This window comes from Poeciliopsis prolifica, unplaced genomic scaffold, assembly GCF_027474105.1.
Source record: "Poeciliopsis prolifica strain line A6 unplaced genomic scaffold, Auburn_PproV2 SCAFFOLD003, whole genome shotgun sequence".
Classification (NCBI taxonomy): Eukaryota; Metazoa; Chordata; class Actinopteri; order Cyprinodontiformes; family Poeciliidae; genus Poeciliopsis; species Poeciliopsis prolifica.
The window spans coordinates 3,219,726-3,245,074 of record NW_026562378.1 but is presented as its reverse complement, the minus strand read 5'-3'; the positions used below and the strand labels follow the sequence as shown (position 1 = coordinate 3,245,074).

At 38.4% G+C, this 25,349-nt stretch overlaps 1 protein-coding gene across 14 annotated transcripts in view; it reads left to right on the top strand.

The window, feature by feature from the left end:
• The window catches only part of LOC129353750 (inositol 1,4,5-trisphosphate receptor type 1-like), a 108,304-nt gene that overhangs the window by 77,790 nt on the left and 5,165 nt on the right, over positions 1-25,349 (top strand). For all 14 annotated transcript variants that reach the window (XM_055023242.1, XM_055023226.1, XM_055023236.1 and 11 more), the window contains 7 exons: positions 6,698-6,873; positions 6,971-7,135; positions 7,262-7,451; positions 8,538-8,630; positions 10,244-10,389; positions 13,579-13,744; positions 14,664-14,824. In XM_055023242.1, the coding sequence (XP_054879217.1) occupies positions 6,698-6,873; positions 6,971-7,135; positions 7,262-7,451; positions 8,538-8,630; positions 10,244-10,389; positions 13,579-13,744; positions 14,664-14,824 (1,097 nt within the window). The remainder of the gene's footprint in view (positions 1-6,697; positions 6,874-6,970; positions 7,136-7,261; positions 7,452-8,537; positions 8,631-10,243; positions 10,390-13,578; positions 13,745-14,663; positions 14,825-25,349) is intronic.

The window sequence follows — 25,349 nt, the reverse complement described above, 5'->3', positions numbered from 1 at the left end:
GACAGTATATCCCGGTACACTTCAGAATTCATCCGGCTACTCTTGTCTGCTGTTATGTCATCAATAAACACAAGTCACCCAGTGCCATTGAAAGCCATGCATGCCCATGCCATCACGTTGCCTCCACCATGTTTTACAGAGGATGTGGTGTGCCTTGGATCATGTGCCGTTCCCTTTCTTCTCCAAACTTTTTTCTTCCCATCATTCTGGTACAGGTTGATCTTTGTCTCATCTGTCCATAGAATACTTTTCCAGAACTGGGCTGGCTTCTTGAGGTGTTTTTGGGCAAATTTAACTCTGGCCTGTCTATTTTTGGAATTGATGAATGGTTTGCATCTACATGTGAACCCTTTGTATTTGCTTTCATGGAGTCTTCTCTTTACTGTTGACTTAGAGACAGATACACCTACTTCTCTGAGAGTGTTCTGGACCTCAGTTGATGTTGTGAACGGGTTCTTCTTCACCAAAGAAAGTATGCGGCGATCATCCACCACCGTTGTCTTCCGTGGACGCCCAGGCCTTTTTGAGTTCCCAAGCTCACCAGTTAATTCCTTTTTCCTCAGAATGTACCCGACTGTTGATTTTGCTACTCCAAGCATGTCTGCTATCTCTCTGATGGATTTTTTCCTTTTTTTCAGCCTCAGGATGTTCTGCTTCACCTCAATTGAGAAGCTCCTTTGACCGCATGTTGTCTGGTCACAGCAACAGCTTCCAAATGCAAACCACACACCTGGAAACAACCCCAGACCTTTTAACTACTTACTTGATTACAGGTTAACGAGGGAAAGGCCTTTTGAGTTACTTGCAGCCCTTAGAGTCCATTGTCCAATTACTTTTGGTCCCTTGAAAAAGAGGAGGCTATGCATTACAGAGCTATGATTCCTAACCCTTTCTCCGATTTGGATGTGGAAACTCTCATATTGCAGCTGGGAGTGTGCACTTTCAGCCCATACTATATATAAATTGTATTTCTGAACATATTTTTGTCAACAGCTAAAATAACAAAACCTGTGTCACTGTCCAAATATTTATGGCCCTAACTGTATATATAAAAGTTACATACTGCAGCTTTAATTTCACTTAGGAGAGGACGGGTCAGGAAGGACGTGGGCTGGAGCTGCTGCTGACTGACTAATCTGTTGTTAAGTGGTAAAAGGTACAAGGGAATATATAACTTTTTTTTTTTTCCTTAATTCATTAATGCCATTTAAATGCAGGCAAACGATAACCTGTAGCAAAACTAGCTATGTTAAATGGTTGATGACCTCAGACTACCCACCTCTGTTGGAGAAAAACAGTATAGATATATATATTTTGTAGAGAAAAACAAACCCTGTCAGTATATTTGAATGCAGCTTTGAAGAGGTATTCTTCACTTCTTGTGGGATGAGCGAGGTTACTCTTAAAGATGCTTACACCTCAAGGCTGCTTTTTATTTCCATCTCATCAATCTTTTCTTCTATGGAGAACAACAGATTGTTTCTCAAAGCACCGCTTGTAATCTGCAAGCATGTGTTCAGTGCCCTGTGGTTACCACAATGAGTGTGACAACTAGATTACAACACAGGAACTTGAAATGGCACAGGCAAAACCTGCTGAGGTCAGGGGTGGAGCAGAACACTGACAATAAGGAGCACAAGATGTGAGTTTTTCAAGCATCTCCCATGGGGTTAATACCACCACTACCATGGCAGCTGATGATTTAGATTGACTTTTGACATCTCATTTGACTTTTGTATAACTTATGTCGGCAATACATGGATACTGTGTGAAATTCTTAGATTTTTACAGAGCTGTCTGTGCTCCTGAATGCTTGTGGTTTGGGTGCAGCTTCACACTTCTCTAGTTTTACCACAAGCAATGAAGTGATGAACATGTTCTCCAGTCAGAAGATATGGATGTCAGACTATTAGCTTATTTCAAGAAGACCCATTTTATATTTTCCTTCACCTGTTTCCAGTGATGTATATATTCCAGCATTTAACTTATTAATTTAAAAAAGTATATTATAGATATTTGTTAAAACTGTCATAATGTTGTGACTGTTTAACATGAGTCAGATAATCTGTGAAAAACTATTTGGTTAACTATGCAAACTAGTTCATTGTATAAGGTTGGAAAATGGTGTTGGCCTACAAACAAATAGTGAAAAATGTGCTTCATACAAAAAGATTTTAAAAAATCAAGAGAGATTTTAAGGCTAATATTTGTGTCTTACTGCAAGTGGGGCCCCAAATCAAAGTCAGCTGAAGGCCCTTGATCAGGGTTGTCAAACTCCAGTCCTCAAGGGCCACTGTCCTGCAGTTTTTTGATGTGCCACAAGTACAAAACACAGGAATGAAATGGCTTCATTACCTCCTCCTGTGTAGATCATGTCTCCATAGCCTTGCTAATGACCTAATTATTCTATTCTGGTGTGGTGCAGCAGAGGCACATCTAAAAGTTGCAGGACACCGGCCCTCCAGGACTGGAGTTTAACACCCCTGCCCTAGATAATCTTTGACCGGCTCTGCAAAGGCTGCCTGAGGATTCTGCTGTGAACGGAAACCAGAAAAACGTCATTTTGCCTAAATAAAACGCATACTTTTGCAAAGAAGCCATAGTCCTTCAATGTTTGTCAGGAAAATGGACGACCAGAGCACTTTCTAAAGAAACACTATTTTTGAAATATTGAGTCATATTTTGATATCCATGTGTTATTATTAAACTTGGCGATCTGTCCAGATGACACAATAAGGCCTCCTCTGTTTGAAAAATTCAACATCATAAGCGATGCGGCCCAATCACCACGCACACAGAGATAAACTAGATAATTGACTTTGCCTCCTACACTATTATTACCTCTAGTCTCGCAGGTTATGTCTCACTGATTTGAAAAATAGATTTAAATTGCTCGCAGGTCATAAGGTCCAGCAGATTACTTCAGTAAAAGTATTTTAAGTGAAACAGATGTCTGAGTGCTGGCAGTTCTGCACGACAGGCTATTCTTCACAAACAAAGGGAGCAAGTGACAGATCTGAGCATGTTTTCACACGTAGTTTCAGTTTTCCTTTTCTTCTGGTCTCTCCTTTTTTTTTTTTCTTTTTTTTTTTTCCCGTTTTGGCCCCTCTTCGAGGACGGCGCTTGTGGAGATGTGAAAAGCCGGCAGTCATTAGGGCCTCTTTTGTTTGGAAGCAAAGAGAAGACGCACATTGTTTGCATAAACTTTCGATTGTTCTGGCTGGGGTCAAATGGCGAGGTCCCCTTTTGTTTGTACTTCCTCAGTTATGGAGAAAAAAAAAGAAGATTGTTTTGCTTAGCTTTAGAAACCTCATGTGGTTTTCAGTTTTAAAGGATCTTCTGAGGGCTCAGAGTCAATCTAGGACAAAAGCTGTATCTGCAAACCGACGGTGGCCTCAATTTGTGGCTAGTGATATCAAGTATTAAACCAAAGTTAATAGACTGACCAGAAAATAAACACAAGACAAAAAGAAATCTCCCCAAATTGTGTTGTGGCGTTTATTTTTGATGATTTCTCAAAGAAACTTTACACTTTACCGACAATTTGCATGGGGGTCGTACATTTCTTACCATATTAAAATAGTTTCTTAATATGGCCTTCATTTAGACACATCATTACATTGTTTGATGCTTGGACTCTGTCAGCTACAAATCTAAACACTTTATAAACAAACTTAATATAGAAAACCTCTTTTTTTTAGCGCAGTTCCATTGTGAAGGTAACTATTAATAAGGAGTGCTGCAGAAATGTGACGGAGCAAATGCAAACATAGCGACACCTCAAGCTTTTCACTCTATAAAGAGACCAAAAAAAGAAGTACAAGTCTAGAGCAAAGGTCGGTGTGTTTCAGTGTTGCTAAACTTTATTATATTGATCTGGTAAAGACTTCTTCTGCGGGTATCTAAACGCAGCTTCGTGTCTGAAACATTTCCTGTCGCAGTTGCACCAGCAGCTTAACCAGCGTGAACCAAGTAACCTGTAACAACCTCGTATGTGATAAAACGCGACCCTGCGCTGTTTCCGTCCTAGGAAAGTCATGACTATCATTGCATGTCAATCATACAGGAACAACTTACTAAAATGATGAAGATGAGAAAAATTGTCGCTCCAGTTTCATTTTCTCACTTATGGTGGCCCAATCTAAAATATAGAAGAAAGCAATTAGTGTTTTAAAATTTAGCTGCAGTTTATTTTTAAACGTTTTCTACCTTAAACTTAGACTGAGTGGAGGAAATTAATCTGTTCTCAATTTGCAAGGTAAAGATAACCTTCTTGCAAAGCTTTTATTGATATTTCATGTGAAAGATCAACAGAAGTGGAAGACTAATAATGAAGGTTAAGAGTTTGTTGGAGAACAACATAGTTGTGGAGAAGCTGAACAGGGTTTGGTTGCTGTTTGTTGCATGTTTGTCGTTGGTGGCAGCAAAAGACTTCGGGAAATAAATAGTGCATAAAAACAACATATGTTGCCCAAAGTGCTGTATAATTCAATGAAACAACAAAAACAAGAAATGTATATATAAAACTAAGACTAAAACAAATATACTCCATGACTGTCTTTTTAGCTAAACAAATAAAGGGAAAATTGGTACCTAATTGATTTGAGTTTTTGGGAAAATGCTGCAACTGAAATGAACTATATTTTAGTTTTGATTCATATTAGTTTTTTTTTTTTTTTTTTGGTATTTTACTTCCAATTTTATGCTAATTTTCTTAAACTAATTTTATTTCTTGTATTATTTATGTATTTATCTATGATGAAAGTACTGTGAAGCACTTTGTTCAGCAGTGTTTGTTTTAAATGAGCTGCATAAATAAACTTGATAGAAGAAACTCACTCTGTCTCAAATGCAAAAGAAGAAAAAATGGGTTTTGAGAAAAGATTTAAAAACTTAACATGTAGTAAGAGTTAAAATTAAATGGTTTAGATCAAAGCATATTCAGTTTGTTAGAATGGCTCAGATTTTTTGAAGAAATTAGGAAAAAAAAGAAAAGAAAGAAAGTCGGTCTCTAAAATTGCCATGTCGAATGCAAATGATAATTAACATTTTGTGGTTTCTGTAGCCTTTGTGGGTTGTGACTACATGAAAAGTGTGGGAGAACAGGACCTTTATACGTCAGCACTACACATAAAATCAGCGCTGGAAGTCTTCATATATCGTTTGTTTAAAAATAGAATATGAATGGAGGAAAAACTAGGTGTAACAATTCCTTTGGCTGAGCAAATGCTTTTGATTTGATTGTATAACTCTCCTTAATCCTTGTTTACGCTTGTAAATCCTACGGCCAACTGTTCAAACAAACTCGAGCGTGGCCTCACACGAGTCGGCTGTGACCACACCGGCCTTCGAGACGACGCATGGGGACGGCAAAGTGTTTGATGAAAGATTGTTGAAGGTGCTGGTGTGGCATTGTAGCCCACGTCTGAAGATCCTTCAAAAGCACAAATGGAGATAAGCAGCCTTGGATGGCGTGTTACTGGGTCTGTATCGAGCGTTTTGAGCAACAAAGCCGAACCTAGAACCATCGCTGATAACTTTGGCTGCTACAGCGTCTATTTTTATCCAGCAGAGGGTTATGTAACAAAAACCTGACGAGCGTTGTAGACTCAGGAGATGATTAGGGAGGTCCACTTGGTGCCTTAGACAAAAAAGAATTTGACGAAACTCCTTTTGTAATGTGTGCTTTGTGAGGAATGGGAATCCCATTAACAAAGCCACCCAATCCGTCAGCTGCGTACTGATCAGGACTCATGCGATAGTAAAGCTCCACGCACCATGTAGAGTTAAAGAAAAAAATATGTGGGCACCCAAAAGGCATGGGTAGGAACTGGATGTTAATTGTTAATATAATTTACTGTAGCAGTAAATCAATTAAAAAAGGTGAACTTTCCTAGGTTTTTTTTTTAGAGTATTTCTAAATTACATTGAATGCAGCCTGAATGACTTGGATAAGCACCTGAAGAACAAGAGTCATAAAGTTTGTATTGATTAATATTTTCATCATTTGTGATTCAGTTAACTTTGTCCTGAAATTACAAGAGAGACATGCATGGCATTGACATTTTTAAAAGAAAATAAATTGATTAAAAAAAACAGAAAACCAGGATTTATATTTTTTTAAGGGCAATTTTGTTTGCAGAGAAGTCATAATCCATTTTACTGATGGGTTTGGGTGTGTATGTTTTTTAGATATTCCAAATATCTTGCAGTCTCAGTGTTGTTTTCTTCACAAATTGACAGTTTATAAACTCTGAAATGGGACAATATTATACAAAACAACAGAATTATCGCAAATAACAATGATTTTGGGGTTGTTTCTATTTGTCATTGTGACAGGCCTCGCCTTCCACGTAACACTCCGAAAAGTTTGGGACGTTTATCTGATGGAGGAAATTACAAATTCTTCCAGATTTTAATTAACGCTGGATCTCAGTTCTCCCCTCATTGTTGTCTCTTCTCTCTTTTGTCATAATTTCATCTTTATTATTGTCTTCATTGTACTGTTAGAACTTCTGACAATATTTTAGCTATCTCATCGTATAATGTGGACTATATTTAGCTGTAAGAGAAGAAATAGTCGCCATCTGAGAGAAAAACAAGTATTTGTAATAACAGCTGTGACTTTAAGTGACCGAATAGATTATTTTTTTTCTACCTTTTCTAATCAAATCCTTTTGGGGTTTTTTTCCTCCAGGGACCCTGGAGCCCCACCTGTCTGCTCTGTTATGGTTGGCCATGCTTGTGTCGCTGGCCATTGTCATCGTGTTGCCTCAGCCTCATGGAATCAGGGCGCTGATTGCGTCCACCATCCTGCGCCTGATTTTCTCTGTGGGCCTGGAGCCCACGCTGCTCCTGCTGGGCGGGTTTAATGTAAGTCTGCATCGACATGTTTACGAAAGAGGCTGTTTTCTGGTTGCGATTCTCGTGTTTTCTCTGCATTACAAGAGGTGTTTGTTGGTTTTACCAGCTGTGTAACAAGGTGATCTTCCTAATGAGCTTCGTTGGGAACCGAGGAACCTTCACGCGCGGATACAAGGCCATGATCATGGACGTGGAGTTCCTGTACCACCTGCTCTACCTGATCATTTGCTCGCTGGGGGTCTTCGTCCACGTCTTCTTCTACAGCTTGCTGGTATTTGGTGGCACACGCTAATCACATTAGCTCGATAACATTGATAGTGCTAAAGACAAATGAAGGAAACAAAAAGGGTCCCCTTTTTTTTCTGTTTCTCAAAGATGAAACTTTAATCTTTTTCAGCTCTTCGATCTTGTTTACCGAGAAGAAACCTTACTGAACGTGATAAAGAGTGTCACCCGGAACGGACGCTCCATAGTTCTGACGGCCGTGTTGGCCCTCATCCTCGTCTACCTCTTCTCGATTGTGGGATATATCTTCTTCAAGGACGACTTCATTTTGGCCGTCGACAGGATACCCAACAAAACTCTCGGTATGTTTAAGTCTTGGCTGGAAGCATAAAAGCCTTTCTTGCCCTTCTTGACCCAAATACTCATTTTAATGATACTCATCATTATCAAAATACCTTAAATGAAGAAATGTCAGTATAGCCAAGATATACAATCAAAATGTCTTTACATTTTGGTCAAAATCCTGTTCTACAAGTTTTACAATGTTGGTTTTGTGACCAACACTGCCTTAATAAAGTATTCACACACCTTAAACTGTTTCAACCATAAACTTCAATGTTTGGGGGATTTTATGCAATATAACAATATAAAGTAGTTTGTAATTATAAAAGGGTAGGTACGTAATATTTGGTTTTATTTAGATTTTTCAGAAGAAATCTAAAAGGTGGACTTCCCCATTTTTATTCTGGTGAAATCGGGTCCGATCCGATTGCCTTTACAAGTCACCTGACCATTTCATCTGTAGATAATTTCACCTCAGTTTAAATTCAGCTGTTCTGTGAAGACCTCAGATGTTTGTTAGAGAACACTGATGTACAAAGCAGGAGCACAAGGAACAGCAGAGAGATGAAATATAAAGTGAATTTTAATGAATGTTGGGGTATAAAACATTGTCCAACTGACGGAGTCCATAAGGGCTTTGTTATATCAGAAGAAAAAAGACTAAATACAGACTCGTACCTACAATGTATTGGTGTGGAATGGACCATGTTGCTGTGTTAGAATGCTTCACTCATAGTCCTGATCTTAATCCACTCAGAGATCTGTGGAAGGTCTTCTGCAGCAGAAGGTTGATCTGCAAATGATTGATCTTGATACGGGATACCAAACTCTCACCACTCTATTCAGATTTTTCTTTGTTGCAACCTTGCATAATTTCCCGTCACTTCACTTTAAGATCTACTTTCAGAATTGTGAAGTCGAGGTCTGTCACTTTAACCAAAGCAAAATACATTGCTGTTTGTGGTTGAAACGTGACAAAATGTCTACAAATTAATAAATTAAGGCACCTCAGTACTTCTGCAATACACTTGTATGCATTGTGCAAATATATATGCGTGTGACCCTTTGTGCACGTGCATAATCATGCGTGTTCTGCTGCTGAACAGAACATGGAGCCAGCATGATTGGAGAGTTCTTCTCGGGCGGAGCGTGCCAGAAGGAAAATGGAGAAAACTGCTCGACAGAAGCCGTCATGGATGGTACGTTGACAAATGTATGAACATGTTGGAGGGAGGATGTTAAAGTTCAAGGCTTCTGTTAGGTCTGAAGCCACGTGTTGGTGCATGCATGAGATTCCAGGCTTTTGGTGTGCAACTGTGCTTGTGGCTTTTATGTTTGTTTTAAGACGGCTCTGCGTTTTCCTGAGTCACCCAGATCAGCACAGCTGAACAAATCACGAGATTTAGTCAGACTGAGCCACCTGGTGAAATGTCAGGGGGTTCAGACCCCTCGTGCTGCAGGAGAGGGGTTGACGAGCCTAAGAGCCGATACTAGGGCCTGAGGTGAAAAGGTCAAGGATTAAAAACCTCCAGTACAAGTAGATTGAACAATCCATCCAGTGATGGCACAGAAAGCCTCCAACTCCAAGCAATAAGTCTTTGGAAGCGACTAATCTTGATGGGAAAAACCACCATTCAATCATGAACACATTCAGCAGCTTAAAACCAATCAGTCAGCCATATCCAATCCCCAAATTGCTTGACCCCGACCCCACCTAAGCTTTCAAAACCCTTCATCACTGCTCAAGTATGGGATAGTTTTTGTCGCTAATTGGACAAAATCCTACACTGAAAGTTCTCACAGCTTCTTTCGCAAGCCAGCTCTAAAAGTATGGAATTGGTGATCCATTATTTATTTCTTCTGACTTCAACAAGGTTATGCAGCATCAAGACCTAAAAATAAATAAATTAGGCAATGTTATATGCCACAAAATCACACAGCTCATCAAAAGGATCGCACAGTGGTTTCCTTACCCGTCTCATCGTCAAAGTGGTCGTTGCCCACAGGACAGCAGTGTACATGATCGACCTCGTGCCACACAGATTTAAAGAATTACAATAAAATTACTCAATGGATATGATTTCAAATGTAATTGAGTAAAATACGTTACTCAAAATGTACTTACGTAGAAGTTTAGGTTTTGTTAACTTCTTCAAAAGGAACAAAGTACAGACAAATTGTATTAATTACAGTAATGAGACTAAAAGTAGCTACTGGGAGTTACTTTCCACTCTTAAACTGGTAACTGGAACTGGCACAGATTTATCTTCTGTGATGTGGACGAAGCAATTGTCCCCTCAGAAATTTTACATGTTTTTTCACCTGCCGGTGACAACACTTTTCAGTGCAGATGCACTGAATCGTGACAGGTCTGAATATATCCAAAGAATGTTCTTTTAATATGTCTGAGCTAATCTCCCATTCAAGATGGTAAAGACGGTATAAAATCCTCGCTTTGCACCCACTTTTGTCTGTTTTGAAATCGTAAAACCAACTTTCTCACACCCTTATGTAATGTCCTCTTGACTTCCAATAACATTTTTTACTGTTCACGCTTTTGTTAAATTTTCTCACGTTTTCCTTGTACTTTAAGAGAAATCTGCAGTTATCTGCGGGTCAGAGCTAGAAAATCGTTCACATATCAGACTCATGAATCCAGTTTGGTTCCAGCTCTGCTCAGAATGACCCCAACCCGTATCTGTGTCCAGAGATTTATTGATAAAATAAATGTCTCTTCTCCAGCAGAGCAACTTTGGCATTTTGCCATCGACGGCAGGGATCTAAAAACGTAACATTTTCTTACTCTTCGCAGCTGCTGTTGCTGTCCAGCCGTCAGTGGTGATTGAGGACAAGGAGCGAACATGTGACTCCTTACTCATGTGCATTGTCACAGTACTGAGTCACGGCCTGAGGAGCGGAGGAGGTGTTGGGGACGTCCTGCGCAAGCCGTCTAAAGAGGTACGGAGTAAACAAACACGGCAACAAAGGGATCATCCGGAAGTTTCTGAGAGTGTGATCAAACAAAGGTTCACTTGAAAGCACAAATGTGTATATTTTTTAGCTCTTTTTTTGTCACATTGCTTTCTTTTTAAGCAGAAAACGGCAGCACACATGACGTGAATTCTTGGCCATTTTTCTGCCTTGCGACCAGATTGAATTAAGTTGAATTGAATTAAAGTAATTGGAGAAAAGTGAGCGGTCTTAATCTTGTGATCTAACAAGACCATCGAGCTGTTAATTTTGCCTGTCTTCAAAAAGCATGTAACAAATCTGACCCGGTAAGTGCACATTGACCAGTTTATTTCCTGAGAAATGATGTAAGGACTGCCCTCTGCACAAAGAAGCTCTGTCTGACTGAGAGAAGCGCGCCGCTGAAAGGTCAACGCAGCTGCAATGAAGACTCTTGTAACGTCCAGCATTCCAGAAATGACAATAAAGTTATCTCATGAGGGAGGAAGACAGGCCTGTACTCTCACAGGATGCCTTAGATCTTCAGTCTAACGTAAAGAATGAGGGAGTAAACTCAAACTTAGATGAACTTAGATGAGATTTTTTTTTTCCATGCCAAAAAACGCAGCAGGACAGAGGTTTATTTTCACCAAACCACTCTGATGATTAATATTATGCGATATAATTACAGCATAATGGCAACAAACAAGATATCTATTAAATATTTTTGTTTTAACCCTGAAATGAGGAATGCTCTGGCCTTACCTTAACACATATTTGAAACACACAGGTTGACCATGAAAAGCCAGCTTGCTGTGGTTTTTTTTGGACATGTTGAAAAATTCAACATGAGCGCAACGTGTAGCTGCTGCACATGTGCAAAACTGCCACAGACACAACTTGCCTGTTTCTGAAATATTGCAACAACGACCTACAATAGTCTATTTCATGCTAGGCTACGCTACACATACTATGTTGGCATGTCCAATGCTTGAAACTGAAAGTAAAACTGATGGCATATCCTATTTTTAAATTAAAGATCTTTCTTAGTGCTGCAGTATGTAACTTTTATAGCAAAAAAAAAAGAGGTTTTCTATATTAAGTTCATTTCATGACTTATTCCTAACCCACCCAAAGGTAGTTTATGAATACACAGTATTTTCTAGTGAGGACACAGTGGTTGGATAAAGATGAATCTTGTGATATTTCAAAGCTTTTCAAAGCAATGCCACAGAAAATTTGCTCAAAATTAAAGGCAGTCTAACAAAATATTAGTGTGTCCTTTTTTTTTTTTTTTGGTGGCAACTTTTTTTTTTTTTTTTTTGGCCATACATTCGTCACTGGTTTTTCAGTTCTGTTTTTTTTCTCTCTCTTTTTCAACAGTTGTAGAAGCAGACTTCTCAGATGTTATCTTGTATGGTCTTTCTTCTTCCTCCTCTATTTTTATGCATTTGCTTCATATCTAACTTTCCTCCCCACCTTTTTCCATCTCTGTCCATTCCATTTAAAATAAACAAGCAATTTCTAACGAAGTAGAATTATATATGCGTGTGTGTGTGCATATATATATATATATATAATTGATTTTTTTCTCAGAAATTCAGTTGATTCCATAACTATGGGGAAAACAATGAGATGATGAAATCACAACAGAACTAATGGGCCAAAACAAGTTTTACTCGCTTTTTTACATTTAGTCGCACAAAGCAAGAATTTCTTTTTTTTTTTTTTTGGCACTGTCCAGTCACCTGGGAGCAACTGACCATGACCTTCTTCACTCAACAATACACCCTAAAGGAAGGGGGTAGGGATGCAGAGGACATTTGTCGAGGTCTGTAGCTTCTGTACACGAGGCGCTCACTCTATCCACTGCACCACGTGACGGCCCATAGCAAGAATTTATCCGCATCTCGATCACCAAAGCAAACAAGAAGAGGCTGAGAGGCGATCTCTGGTGCAGTCTCGCCACCACCTCCACCTCCTTTCCTTCTCCTACAGCACACCTCACTGCTGTCCAATAGCTCTCATTCACACCCTTCACCAATATAAAAAACTTCCCTGCCACTCCACACCTCCTCATCCAAGACCACAGTTTCTCTGTCTACTCCCTGCCGTTCGCTTTGGCCTTCTCTGCACTTTTCCATCAGCATCTTCAAAGCAAAAATTACATCTGTAGTACTCTTTCTTGGCATAAAACCTCTCTTATACTCACAAATGCTAACCTAAGCCTACATTACACTGCACTTGACTGTATCTTTATTCCCTTTCCTTTCAGATGAGTGAGAAGATTTCTTTCCTCAGGCATACTCTCACTATTCTAGTGTGAGAATATGCAACCAAGTTAAAAACTCTACCTCCACCTCTCTTAGATACTCGCATACCTCCACCAGTGTGTCATCCGGACCAACTTCCTTTCCCCTCTTCATCCTCTTCAAACTTTCCTCACATCAACCTTACTAATCTTATCTACTTCTACTCTACATTTTCTCTCATTTTCCTCAGTCATCAAAGTAGTGGTCAGTATGTTTCCATTCCCATCCTTAATCACCCTCACCTACTGCACGTCTTTCTATCTCTATCTCTGCCTCGGCAGATGGATGAAACTCATTCTCTCCCTTTTTATTGTCCGAACTAGCATCATACACCTTTTGTATTCTCAGTCCTCATTTTCACTTCTTCTTGGCTAGCTTCTGTCTATGTATATGCTTCTGGACTTTTCCATTCCACTACCATGCACAGGCGTGAATCCCAGGGGGGAGGAGGAGTCCGGACCCCCCAATTTTGGAAAAGTCTAGAATTTCTCTCTGGGAGCCGAGAACAGAATGAAAAAACAGAAAGCTGCCTTTACTTCTCACCATCTTCAATGTCGAGCCTTTAAAACCATAAAATAAAATCTGCCTCCTTCTCTATTTTATTCCCTCCAGATGACACACCAAGTATCTTCCCACCTGTCTCTCTTATCAGATTAGCTGTAGCTGTCCAGTCACCTGGGAGCAACTCCTGACCATGAACACATCTCAACTCCTCCCTAAAAAACCCACAACACTCTCCTTTTTATCAGTTTGCACGACCCGGGCCTCTGTTCTGCCTACTTTCTCAAATTTAATTGAAAGTTATTGTAAAAACTGACAAAATATTTCCACCGAGAATGAAATCAGCTCTTGGTGCTTCTCTTGTTTTCTTCCCCGACTCCCTCAGGAACCCTTGTTTGCAGCCAGAGTCATCTACGACCTGCTTTTCTTCTTCATGGTCATCATCATTGTCCTCAACCTTATCTTTGGTGTCATCATTGATACTTTTGCTGACTTGAGGAGCGAAAAGCAGAAGAAAGAGGAAATCTTGAAGACGACATGTTTCATTTGTGGTGGGTACATTTATTTATTTATTTAAATCGGTGTAATTGGAAATTAAATGTTGGGTTTCCCTTATTTTTGTTTCTGCAGCCAGTTTTCTAACCACACTTTACTCTCGGTGGTTTAGGGATATTATTGCTGCCTTTTTCTTTTTTTTTTTGTCTCTTTTTACAATCAAGTTATAATTGCTGCAAAACAAACAAACGGATGTCTTTCAGCTCCAGTGCGTCAAAGCTGCAATCGATACCCGATGTGTCGCATGAAGCTTTAATCGAGCGGCAGGTGTAAGCTTTATGGCTCTCAGTCAAAATTAATGCAAGTCATGTGAGTGGTCTGCCCTGAATGTGAGCGTGCCACTGCTCTGCAGCAGATTCACATCAGGGCTGCTTGCAAAATGGGGGCTGTTTTTTTTCTCTGTAAAAAAAAATACCCTACGCCTCCTCTTCCCAGAATGAATGTTTAGTCACGGAAGGTGCTGCTGTGGAGGAGGAGTGTTTCTTCCTGTTGCCATATGAGGCTTGACCACGTTCAACTGTACAACACGCTGCAGTCACTGGCCCAGACAGTCACTTGTTGACATTTTGTAGTGAATAATCCCTGCTCCTTGGGCTGGGTGACTCTGTGAAGCCTTCTTCTTTTTTTGTGAATAGAATCCAAGAACACCAGTGGATTACTGGGATTTATTGCAACAGAAAACATAAAAAAACAAAAAAGTCTTTCTCGCCTTTGACGTTTTTTTCTCTTTCCCCGCATGACCCTGTTTCCTCTTATGTTCTCAGTCGCCCCCAAGCACAATTATGTCATCCTCTAATAAGGCTTATTTCTTAGCTTTTTTTTTCCCAAGAATTGAGAAAAAAACATGTGTAATGTTTGTTTTGGGTGTGTGTGTGTGTGTATGTGGGTGTTGGTCTTGCTTTCTTTCCTTTTTAGGTCTGGAGAGAGATAAGTTTGACAACAAGACGGTTACTTTTGAAGAACACATCAAGGTGGAGCACAACATGTGGCACTACTTGTTCTTCATTGTCCTGGTAAAGGTGAAGGACTCCACAGAGTTCACGGGGCCCGAAAGCTACGTGGCTGAAATGATCCGGGTGAGGATGTTGTTCTGCACAATGTTGTTGTTTTTTTTTTTTGGCGGGGGGGGGGCACAGGGGGTTGTCCTCATTCTTTTTTTTATTTATTTTTATTTTTTAGGTAAATTGTAGAATTATTTGAGAAACTTTATGTACACAAACATTTTTCAGATTTATCCACAAAGTCTTGGATTTGTTTTTGTTTTTTGTTTGAGAAGTCACCACAACTTTAAAAAAAAAATGCATTCCCAGTGTTGGCAAAACAAAACTTTATCAATCATTGTTTCCCTTCATTTACAGATTAAAATAAACATATCACATAAACCAAAGTTTTAAATAAAAAAGGAGTAGCTTGGAGAAAAAATAAAAACAAATATTAAAAACCAACCAATTTGAGCAACCACCTGTATGGATACATCTTGAAGCACAAAACAAGCAAAAATTTGCAATGTCTTTATTATTATTCTAGCAATAATAATAAAGAAAAAGGCATTATCTTTGTAATGATATGGCACTCTGTTGAATCAATATAATTCATTATACCTAAAATATTTATTATATTTTATTTATTTCATAAAAGTAAGAATAGATCTTTTCTCTTTGGTTTCATTTGACTGTTCCTCATATTTGTTCCATAAACAGATCATTTTGATAAACTGTGAAAGTAATGACAATACTGATAATTATAATAATTCTAACAATAATGTGTAATCCCTGGTATTTTATTTTCAGGCGTTATTTTCCATTGCATGTATTACTTAACAGCACACCAACAAAATCCCGATGAAATGCGATAACCTTGTTTGTGACGAGGCGTTCTAGACTTATTTTTGTGCATTTTTGAAAGTCACGGCATCTCATATTTTCAAACACCAAAAATAGACGACGGTGGAACTTTGCCCTTAAGAGTAGGAACCAAGACAGATTCATTTCGATTGTTGCAGCCGAGTCGTAAACATCTCAACTGCCAAAGGAAAGCCCCACTTTGTGAAGTGGTTGCTTCATTGACGCACTGGCGCTGCTGTCAGCCTCTGACTGTTTCTTATTAGATTTAGCCCACTCTTCCCCTTTTTCTCTTGATCTGCTGCAGTCTTGTGAGGAACCACCTGATCTTGGATAACCCCCCCTCCCCCTCACCATCACTTCCCTCTCATTAACTCTGCACCATATTGAGCCAAACTCGGATTGTCAAGCGTGCGTTTTGAAGAGCGGCTTTCCGGCTTAGAGGAGGAGCCCCGATGATCCGTCAGGTGACCCGTTCTTCCTCAGCGTTCAGTCTCGGTTGCAACTCAGTTTGCTTACTGCACTGCTTTTTCATCATCTTGTCTGAAAGCAGCTTTTGAAAAATTACCTGCAGCATTTACCTTTGACATGCAATCTGCTCTGAATGTTTGAATAAAGCTGCAGATCTTGGTATTCAAATAAAAAATGTCTAAAATGTCTTGAGCTTTTGAAATGATGGTTTCCTGTTAATTTCTTGTTATATTTTTTATTAACTAGAAAGCAGATAAATGTTCACTATACAAAGACACTTTTCTTTTGTTCAGACAAAGTATTACTTTTGGTTTTACTAGCTTAATAAAAGTAATACTGGCTAATTTTTTATTTTATTTATTTTTGCAACTGGCTCGTATATAATTATTACTATTCTTGTTCCTATTATTATTAATTAGCGGTGCACCAGTACATCGGCCCCAATTGTCTTAATTTTGGGAGCTCAGTGATCGGCTGATCCTGACTTGTGAAGCCGATCTGATCCACCTCAGTGAAGGTCTAGAGATCATCCACTGTCCTCTGCTCTGCTGTGAGAGGTTTGACTGTTAGCCCCGCCTACCAAGTCATTTACACACATTTCCAGTTAACAATAGTCACCCCACTTTTGCAAGCTCAGCAACTGTTGCAGCAACAAAATCTGTATCAGCCAAAATCTGAATCGGCAGGCCAGGCTTTTTAAAGATCGGTAACCGGAGCTCGGCCAGAAAACTGCAGTCTTTCAACCAGTTATTAATATTGTCCCCAAAGTCTGAATTTACGCACACGCCCTTAGTTGCATTGCAGCTAAACTGTATAAGTTGGGTGAAGTGTTTTGGGAATCCTTCCATAAGAGTCTCGCTATCTCTCGCTGGAATTTGTCATGACTGAACTGGAGTGAACGGGTCAGGTGTGTGTGGCTGTCTCCCTCACACACACCTCTTCATTCTACCCACAAATGTTTCTAGGGAGGTGGGACCAGGACGTCCGCTAGATGTTAGCTGTTTAAGCCACTTTGTCACAAATCCGTTGGCATGTCTAGAGTCGCTGTGCAAACTCTCTGAAGATGTTTCAGCATTTCCTCCTGTTCTTTTCTCATGGTGTCGTCTGCTTTGTGATGCGCACCAATGCTTCCTGTGACAAAACACTCCCACGAAATGACCCTTGTGTCCTTCCGTACTTCACGGTAGGGATTATGTTACCTAGCTCTAAGCTTCCCATTTCTTCCTTCAGTTTTTCTTCAGCATCATATCACACAAGTTTTCAAAGTTTGTGTTAGAGTAAGAAATATTAGTAATCCTGTCTGGTTTAAAAATAAAAAATAAAAAAAAGCTCCCAATTCTCAATAACCTATGCCTTTGAGCACAGATGTATAATATAAAATGAAATTTTTTTCTTAATGAATCATTTTAAATGAACATGCCGAAACATATTTTCCATTCTCTGAATCACCGGTAGACGTTTTTGTCGAGGATTTCTCGGCTTTCTGTGAAAACAGTGAGCTTGATATAAAATGATCGACACCCAACTTTGTATTAATGCTTTATCGCCACAGCTAACTTTAATCAAAGAAAGTGTTCAGAGTAACCCACACCCTGAATGGTTACATGCATAACCACATTAGCTCGCCATTTGGCATGCTCTGCAAAAACTTTCCAGAAGACTTTTATTTCCCCCCACGGAACAATAAATCATGCAATAAGCTGCCGCACCCCCATCCCACAAAAAAAAAAAAAAAAACCAATGTATTTTAAAAGACAAACAAAACCCTGAATCTGGTTAAAAGAAAAATTTGCATTCAATATTTATAAATATTCATTAAATATTAATGAATATTTATAGATAAATATTCATTAAATTTTTTTTTTCCTCATGTAAATATTTCTTTTGCTCCTTTTTTCTTTGTTTTCTTTTTTTAAAGTACATCCATACCTATTTGTATGATAGTCACATTCACCAGAAATGTGTTGGACCAGGCAGCCTTTTTCAATCTGTACAGCCTCTCTCCCACCGCGTTTCGCTTTTTTTGATGTGACTGTAAAGTGGAAGAAGCGATAAAACAGAAGGGGGTGTACAAGGCAAACTACTCTAACAATGACTGGGACTGACGTCAATGATGGAGGGCTCTGGGTGAAATGTCACATCTAAGATGTAAAAAGATGATGCATGGTTCACACTCACTGCTCTAATTCTTATTTTGTCTGACACCGAAAGACGCCTCTGCTCTTTTGAGGTGCTTCCCAATGTCTGGTCGTAGAAATAAAGCGCAAAATCTTCCTGTTCTCAAAGGTGAAAAGAAGGAAAGCAGAAGGTCAAGCTTGTTCTTCTTTTTCTTCCTTTTCTTTCGGACTTGTAATTTCTTTTTTTCTTTTGGTTTTGTTTTGTTTTGGACTCATTTGAATATCTGCAGGTTGAGTGGGCTGCGTCAGGTGTCTCTGTGGCATGACTGTGACGTTTTCTGTTGCTGTTTTAACCACAGAGCATCCTGTTTCTCAGTGATGGCTCGTGCGGTTTTAATAATGAAAAATGTACTTCCGTCATTTCCATTGAACCAGTGTGTTGTAGAGTCTTAATTTGTACCTGCACTTATCAGTTTACTGGAAGCGCTTTCATTTATAAACACTGGAAATGGAAAGACAGTTGAACTGCAGGTGACAAAGTCATCAAACACGATGGTTTTTTTTTTTGAGTGGGAGGTGATGGGGGGATTGCGTCAACTCAAGCAGAATTCAGATGGCATTAATGACCTTTGTCATAGTTTTATTTTTTTGTCTAAATTCTGTTAGACCTCTAAAATCACTTAAAAATAAAAAAAATGCGTTTTTATCAGAAAAATTAAAAACTGTGACATTTAGTTTTTAGAGAAAATACTAAAGGAGGTTTTAAGGATATGCTGTGAATTCACGTAAAATATGCAACTCAAAATGATTGTTCAACAGGGATGTATTGTTTTTGTATTATTTAATTTGGGGGAGAAAAAAATGGCAAAAATCTGATTCTGAAGTGGTAAGGTAACCTTTTGGTATAGGGAATTTGAAAATATATTTTTGTAACATCCCTTTGCCAGGTCACTTCTTATTTAAATGCAGGCTAATGGTTGAAGTGATATATTCATTCATGAGACAAAATGATTACCAACTTGAATATTTCTTGTACTACTTTTGGAGAAATTAAAAATTCAAATTTTTTTCTGTTTTCTTAAAAAGAGTAAAGCTTTCACACGTCAGAAAACCGTGTTTTAAAGAATCACTATTAGTGTGAGTTTCACCAGTCCATATGTTGTGTTTTTCTCTAATGAGAACCAAAATGCACTGTTGAATTATTCAGATACTTTTAATAATGTTAGATTTTCTACTAGAGATGAACAATTTCAGTTCAGACTTTTGATTTAGGAAATTCAAGTTGTTAGCCAGTCATGTTGTTCTAACGGTGTCTATAAATTGTTCCTGAATAACTTTTTTTGTTATTGTTGTTAAAGACAAATTCTGACATATGATAAGTTTAAAAGCGGTGGAAGCTTCAAAAATGTTTCTGGAATCTTATGCAATCTTCATTAAACACAGTAAGCCATAAAAAGAACCACTTCCTTTTGTCCTTCAAAATAAGAGTCTCAAACAGTAAAACTTACTTATCTTACACATATTAACCAGACAAAGTCATATATTTACACCAATTTGATGGAACATAGGTGAGATTGACGCCTACGTAAATTTACCATTTTTTGTATCAAGAAATCTCTTTTCATGGTAAACGTTGTGGACACGTGTTGGTATTTCAGTAAATAAACTTCTACCCAATAAAAAAATGATTGCCCATTAAGTTATATTAAATATACGATGCGGTCTTTTGCACAGAGGTCTTGGTTGTAAAACAGGTACGGACAATCATGGGCGACATGGGCAGTTCCCCAGAGCGCCATCAGACCGGGGTAGGGCACCTAAGCACTACAAAATAATGCATGTGTAGTGGAATAAGTACCGGCAGACTACATTACCTCTTTTCTGATGCAAGAAAAAAATAATAATTGAAAATTGTTTTCATTTTAATTGGTTGGGGTGCATCAGGAGGGCGGAAGCATTCCTGCAACAACCACAACTGTGTGCATATTTATATTTCAAGCTTGCAAAGTTGAGTACAGTGATTTATCACAATTAATCACTGTACCGGAGTGTGATTAATTTGATTAAATTTTTTTTAATCGATAGACCGGCCTACTTTACACCAAAACCTGCCAGATATGACTAATTTTGGATTTATCTGTATTAACTCTTATACATGTAATGACTGTATAAGAGCATCAATAGTGTGAACTCACACTCAGCAAGATTTGCTCGGTTTGTTTCCTTCTTTGGCTTTCACCAACACAGGAAAGTGAATTTCATGACATTCCACTGTCTTGAAAAGAAGCCCCAGTCAAAATCAAAACAGGATTTGAATTAACGTGAAACTTTTGCATTAGCAAGCCAAGTGATGTCATGTACTCCATGTCCCTGGTTTTAGTGAATTTAGTGAGAATTTGGGAAGAAGCTTGTTTTTTTTTTATTATTATTATTATTTGTTAGGCAGACTTGTGAAAACATTATTGCAGTGATCAATGCAACTAAAGACAAAGGCATGGGTCTGGATCTAGTTTGCAAATTATTCCTTTAATTATTGAAAAGTTCTCCGGGTGGTAGACTGATTTTGCAATTGTCTTTATGTGTCTCCAAATGGTTCAGGTTTGAGTCCATCAGAACACCCAGATTTCAGTGGTTTCTAGCCAAATTGATTGTTCAAAGAAAATAACTCCAGTTTAACTCCAGTTGAAGAAATTTACGGCACATCCATGCCCGTAAATTTGTTCTGAGCGTCTTCTCTGTGCTTGAATGGGTCTGTGGTCACCTGACATTGACATTGTAACGTAAAAGCTGTGCATCATCTGCGTATGTATGGCAACTAATCTCATTACTTGCCATAATCTGTCCTGGGTGAACTAGCTTAAATTATAACCAGCCTCTCAGGTTTATGTGATGTTATATAATCTGATCTGGTAAGGGAAAGGTATTTCACATGCTTTGAGAATAAATTGGGAAAATGTGAAGGAGTCCTTAGTGGTGTTACAGAAAGTATAAATGTTATTTGTGAAAAAGTATCATGAATCCATCCCTTTTTCTTCCAACATCACAGGCTGTTGTGACATTTTAAAGTAGTTGTGATCAATAGCTCTTCTTCCTTTCTGAAAATCTTTCATAGATTTTGTTGCTTTGTTCCAATCTTTGACCACTTTTAGACGTTTTTGTTTGTGAAGCCTCTTAAACTCTTATTAATAGTTATTCATAAGTAATTAGTAGTTACTTATGGATAGGGTAGGTAATTATTCATTACTTAGCTATTTAGTATTGAATAGTTACTGAATTATTGAGCTTATGCATATCAGACAACCTGGCAAAGAACCAACTGTAAATTGAAACTTTTGACCTCCTTGTTTTACTAGCAGCATGCCTCTAACACCTTTTGTTCCTGTTTTCTTTTTTAAAGCTAAATCAGGAGGAAAACAAGTCTGAGAGACAAAAAAAAAAGCATTTTGGCATCAGAATGGTAGTTCCCGAAATGTGAAATGTTTCGTCTGAATCTGGTCACAAAGTAGAACTGAAGGGTGTTTCTCTGATTCTGTGTCAAGTCTGTGCTGGATTTCCTCTTTTCTTAAAATGGGACTTTTAGATGCAATTTCTGTGATGATTAAATAAGACTAAGACCTTCAGGAACCCTGGAAAACTACTGACTGACGGTTAGAGTTTAGTAATTTTAGCTGTAGCAGCATAAAAAGAGCATCTCCTTCAAAGTACCTGAGACAACAAATTTGTGCCTCAAATTTTGATTTTATGCAGACAATTTGTAAATGCTTTGGTAGCGTCACAGAATTCAAAAGGTGCAGGTGAAGCTGGAGGGATATAAAATCCCCTGAGTGAAAATGAGAGAGCTTGTGATGTGCTCTGCTATGGTTTTAGCCCCATAAAACCATTAGTGTTGAGACTCTAACTGCATGTTGGGGTTCTTGGCAAAACTCAGGTGTCTGAGATGATAAAAAAAGAAGCAGTTGAAAAAGGTAATCATTTGAAGTCGTGTCCAATTTAAGCACTAAATCCTACTTTCATCACAGCAGTCTCCAAAATATCAAACCTCTTAAGCAAAATTCTTTAAAATGGGATTTAGTTTTAAATCAGGCACAACTGATGAAACCGACCATTCATTATCTGCATGAGGCAGAAACGCATAAAATACCTGAGTTTATGGTGTTGACAGTGAAATAGCCTGATTCAAACATGAATCTCTCAGCTAGCTGTCCTCCATGTCAGCTGTGTTTGCTGGTGGGCTTGAGGATGTGAAGGTGGCCGCTGCTTCATGGGAGACGCAAGTCATCCAGTGTTTCCACCGCCCAATTCAACACACCCACCTTTCATTTTTCAGTGGTCTGGTATTCAGACAGCTGTAGGTTCAGAGCTAAAGACAGAAGCTAGTTGAGTGGGTTAGTGGGTTAAAGTAAAACTCAAGTCATTACTCCCAGGGTGCTGCTGTTGACCGATGAGTACTGATAAAGTGAAATGATTAAGGGCTTAACTTTAATCTGTTTTTTTTTATTAGAGTGAAAGGGACTAAATATTCTCTAAAAATAAACTTCAGAGGTTCTTTTTATTATTATTATCATTACAGAAAAAGACAACAAGTTTCATTTATACTTTTTGTGAATTATATCTAAATTATGCTAAATTATGCTTCTTATATCATGGAGGACTCGGCCGTCTCGTCCTCTTCCGCATGCTGAATGGGTGGGGTGCAGGCCAAGTAGGTAAACACAATCTCTGCCGCTTTGCATTCAGGAAGTGGAACATTTTCGCAGTCATCCTCTGGTTCTTTCAGAATGACTGCGAGCTATTCATTATCTTAGTGTTGTGTGATTCCCCTCTGCCTGCCGTCTGACCCAGGGCTGGTTTGTGGTAAGCACGGCCACCTCACTTGCCCCGCTGTCTCCAAATCAACCACTGAAACCCAGGGACTTTTTCAGCCGCTTTGTTTTGCTCCGCACCGTTCCAACCCAGTGACCACAGCAGCTTTACACTGCGTCCGATCCTTGGGTTCGTGCACCTTTGCGCTTTTCTGACTGGGGATTCGTGAAGGTGAGATGTGTTGTGGTGTGTAAGAAAATAAAGATAAGTGCTCTCACACAATTTACCTATTTTTAAGACAAGCAGTTTCAAGTGTCATGAGGAAATAGAAGTGTGAAAAAATATATACAAGTACAATAATATTAAGAGTAGTGGCTGTTAGTCACATCTGTTTTTTTTTGTTTTCCCATTTAGGACCTATGCAACTTTAAAAGTACAGAAATCACCTCATAAATGATCTTTCTGACTGGAACTTGTGTTCAAATGTTTCTAATAATGTTTTATATTTATGTTGATTTTGGATTCATTCTGAAATAAATCCAGGAGAAAGGTCGAGCTTTATAAAAACTGGGAGCTAAATTCTGATTGGAGCTGTGACAATAAATGAAAGTATCATTGAATATGTTATTTCGGCACTTCAATTCAATATATTTATTTTACACTTGCAGTGCAAATGTATTTGTAACTCTAGCAGATTTAAATAGACCAAATTTTTTTCTACAATGAAACAGAAAACAAGACTAAGTAAATTTTCTTTTCATTTTTAACTTTTTTTTTTACCCCCATTTTTTACATACATTTTATTTTTATTTTTTTAAATTATTTAAAAAATTTAAATTTTCTCTTCATTCAAGGGGAAAATCTTCATTATCATTTCAGCAATCCAACTCATACTAATTGATGAGCTTTTCTTTGTTCTTATGTTGCTTGTTGGTAATGAGCTCCAACTCTTCTGGGAAACCTCTTAGCCATCACACTAATCTTCAGCTCCATCAACAGATTCCAGGATGGACTCTGGCTGGGTTCCTCCAAAAACAATGAAGTGACTCCCAGTCAGAAGAAACTTGAAAATCACCCAGTGGTGTGAATAATTGTGGGGCTTACCTGTAAATGCATCACACAGACAGTGGTGTATGCATTTCAAGAAATTCACATTTTTGGTTTCTCAAAAAACTGTTAAAGCCAATAGGAAAAAAGCAGAAGTGTTATGTTTTGGTGAGCACTTCTAACTTGATGGTTGTTCTGCAGAAGGTCATTAATATCCTACACAATTAGTGTAAGACCAAAAAAAATGTTTACTACTAAAGTTGCTGGCTTTTCAAGGAGCTTCATCTGCACAGATCAATGGAAAGTTAATTAAGTGAAAGAAAAAAGTCAGAGTAAGACTTGCACAGGAAGTTGGGATAACAGCAGCCTTTGATTACTTTTTTTAATGGTACTGTTTCATGTTTATTTTAAACTGTAAATGAATGAAATAAGTAAAATGAATGTGACGAACTAATTTTATAAAAAACTTATTTTTTTGTCAGTTGTGCAAGTTTAAGTAATCTAAGCTAACATATGTAAACAGTTATATTGTTTGTACTTTGTGTAGCAAACACAGTATGTATACTGTATGACTAACATTTGGATTTAATTACTGAAAAAAAAAGTTTCACTCATCGACTAGATTTCTTTATTTAAAATGCATCTGCATAAACTAAATCCTGCAACAGCCAGCTTTCTCCAAGTTAAACTTCTCCTTTTCATTTGGGAAAAGGAAAATGTGTTTTGTAGAAGATATATATAGTTTTTTAAAACAAAAAAAAATGTTGATGAATTGACCTCAGATCAGGCTGACATGCTCTGTGGTTTTTGCCTACACTTGTGTGCCAGAAGTGACACCGTAGTCCCTTCTGAGTAAACTTCACACCAGTCTGTATTTTGGAAAGTCATATTCTAAGCCTTCACACGTCTTCAAAAAAAGAAAAAAAAGTGCCATCACCTTTTACGGCTGCTGCTCGGTTCTTGCTGCTCAGAAACTGCAGCTCCAGATTTCGAAGCAGCTCTTTTATCTGTCTTCACTCTAGCTGATAAAAACTCTCAAGTGTTTTGTGTTAATCTCGGTGCTGCATGAACGAGGAAATCGTCTGCCCAGCTCTACAGACTACTGTAAGCGTGGCAGACTTTATTTTGTGTGTTGAAAGAAAAGAAAAAGAAAAAAAGCAACCAACATATCACCCCTGCGTGAACTGCCTGTTTTGAGTGTTTTCAAGAATGTCTAAGTGTCCCATGTGATTCTAATACGGAAAGTCCCATCGTGCGTATTTGATTGAAATCACTGCGCACACAGTCAAAAGCAATTAAACTGAGACTGAGAAGACGGGTCC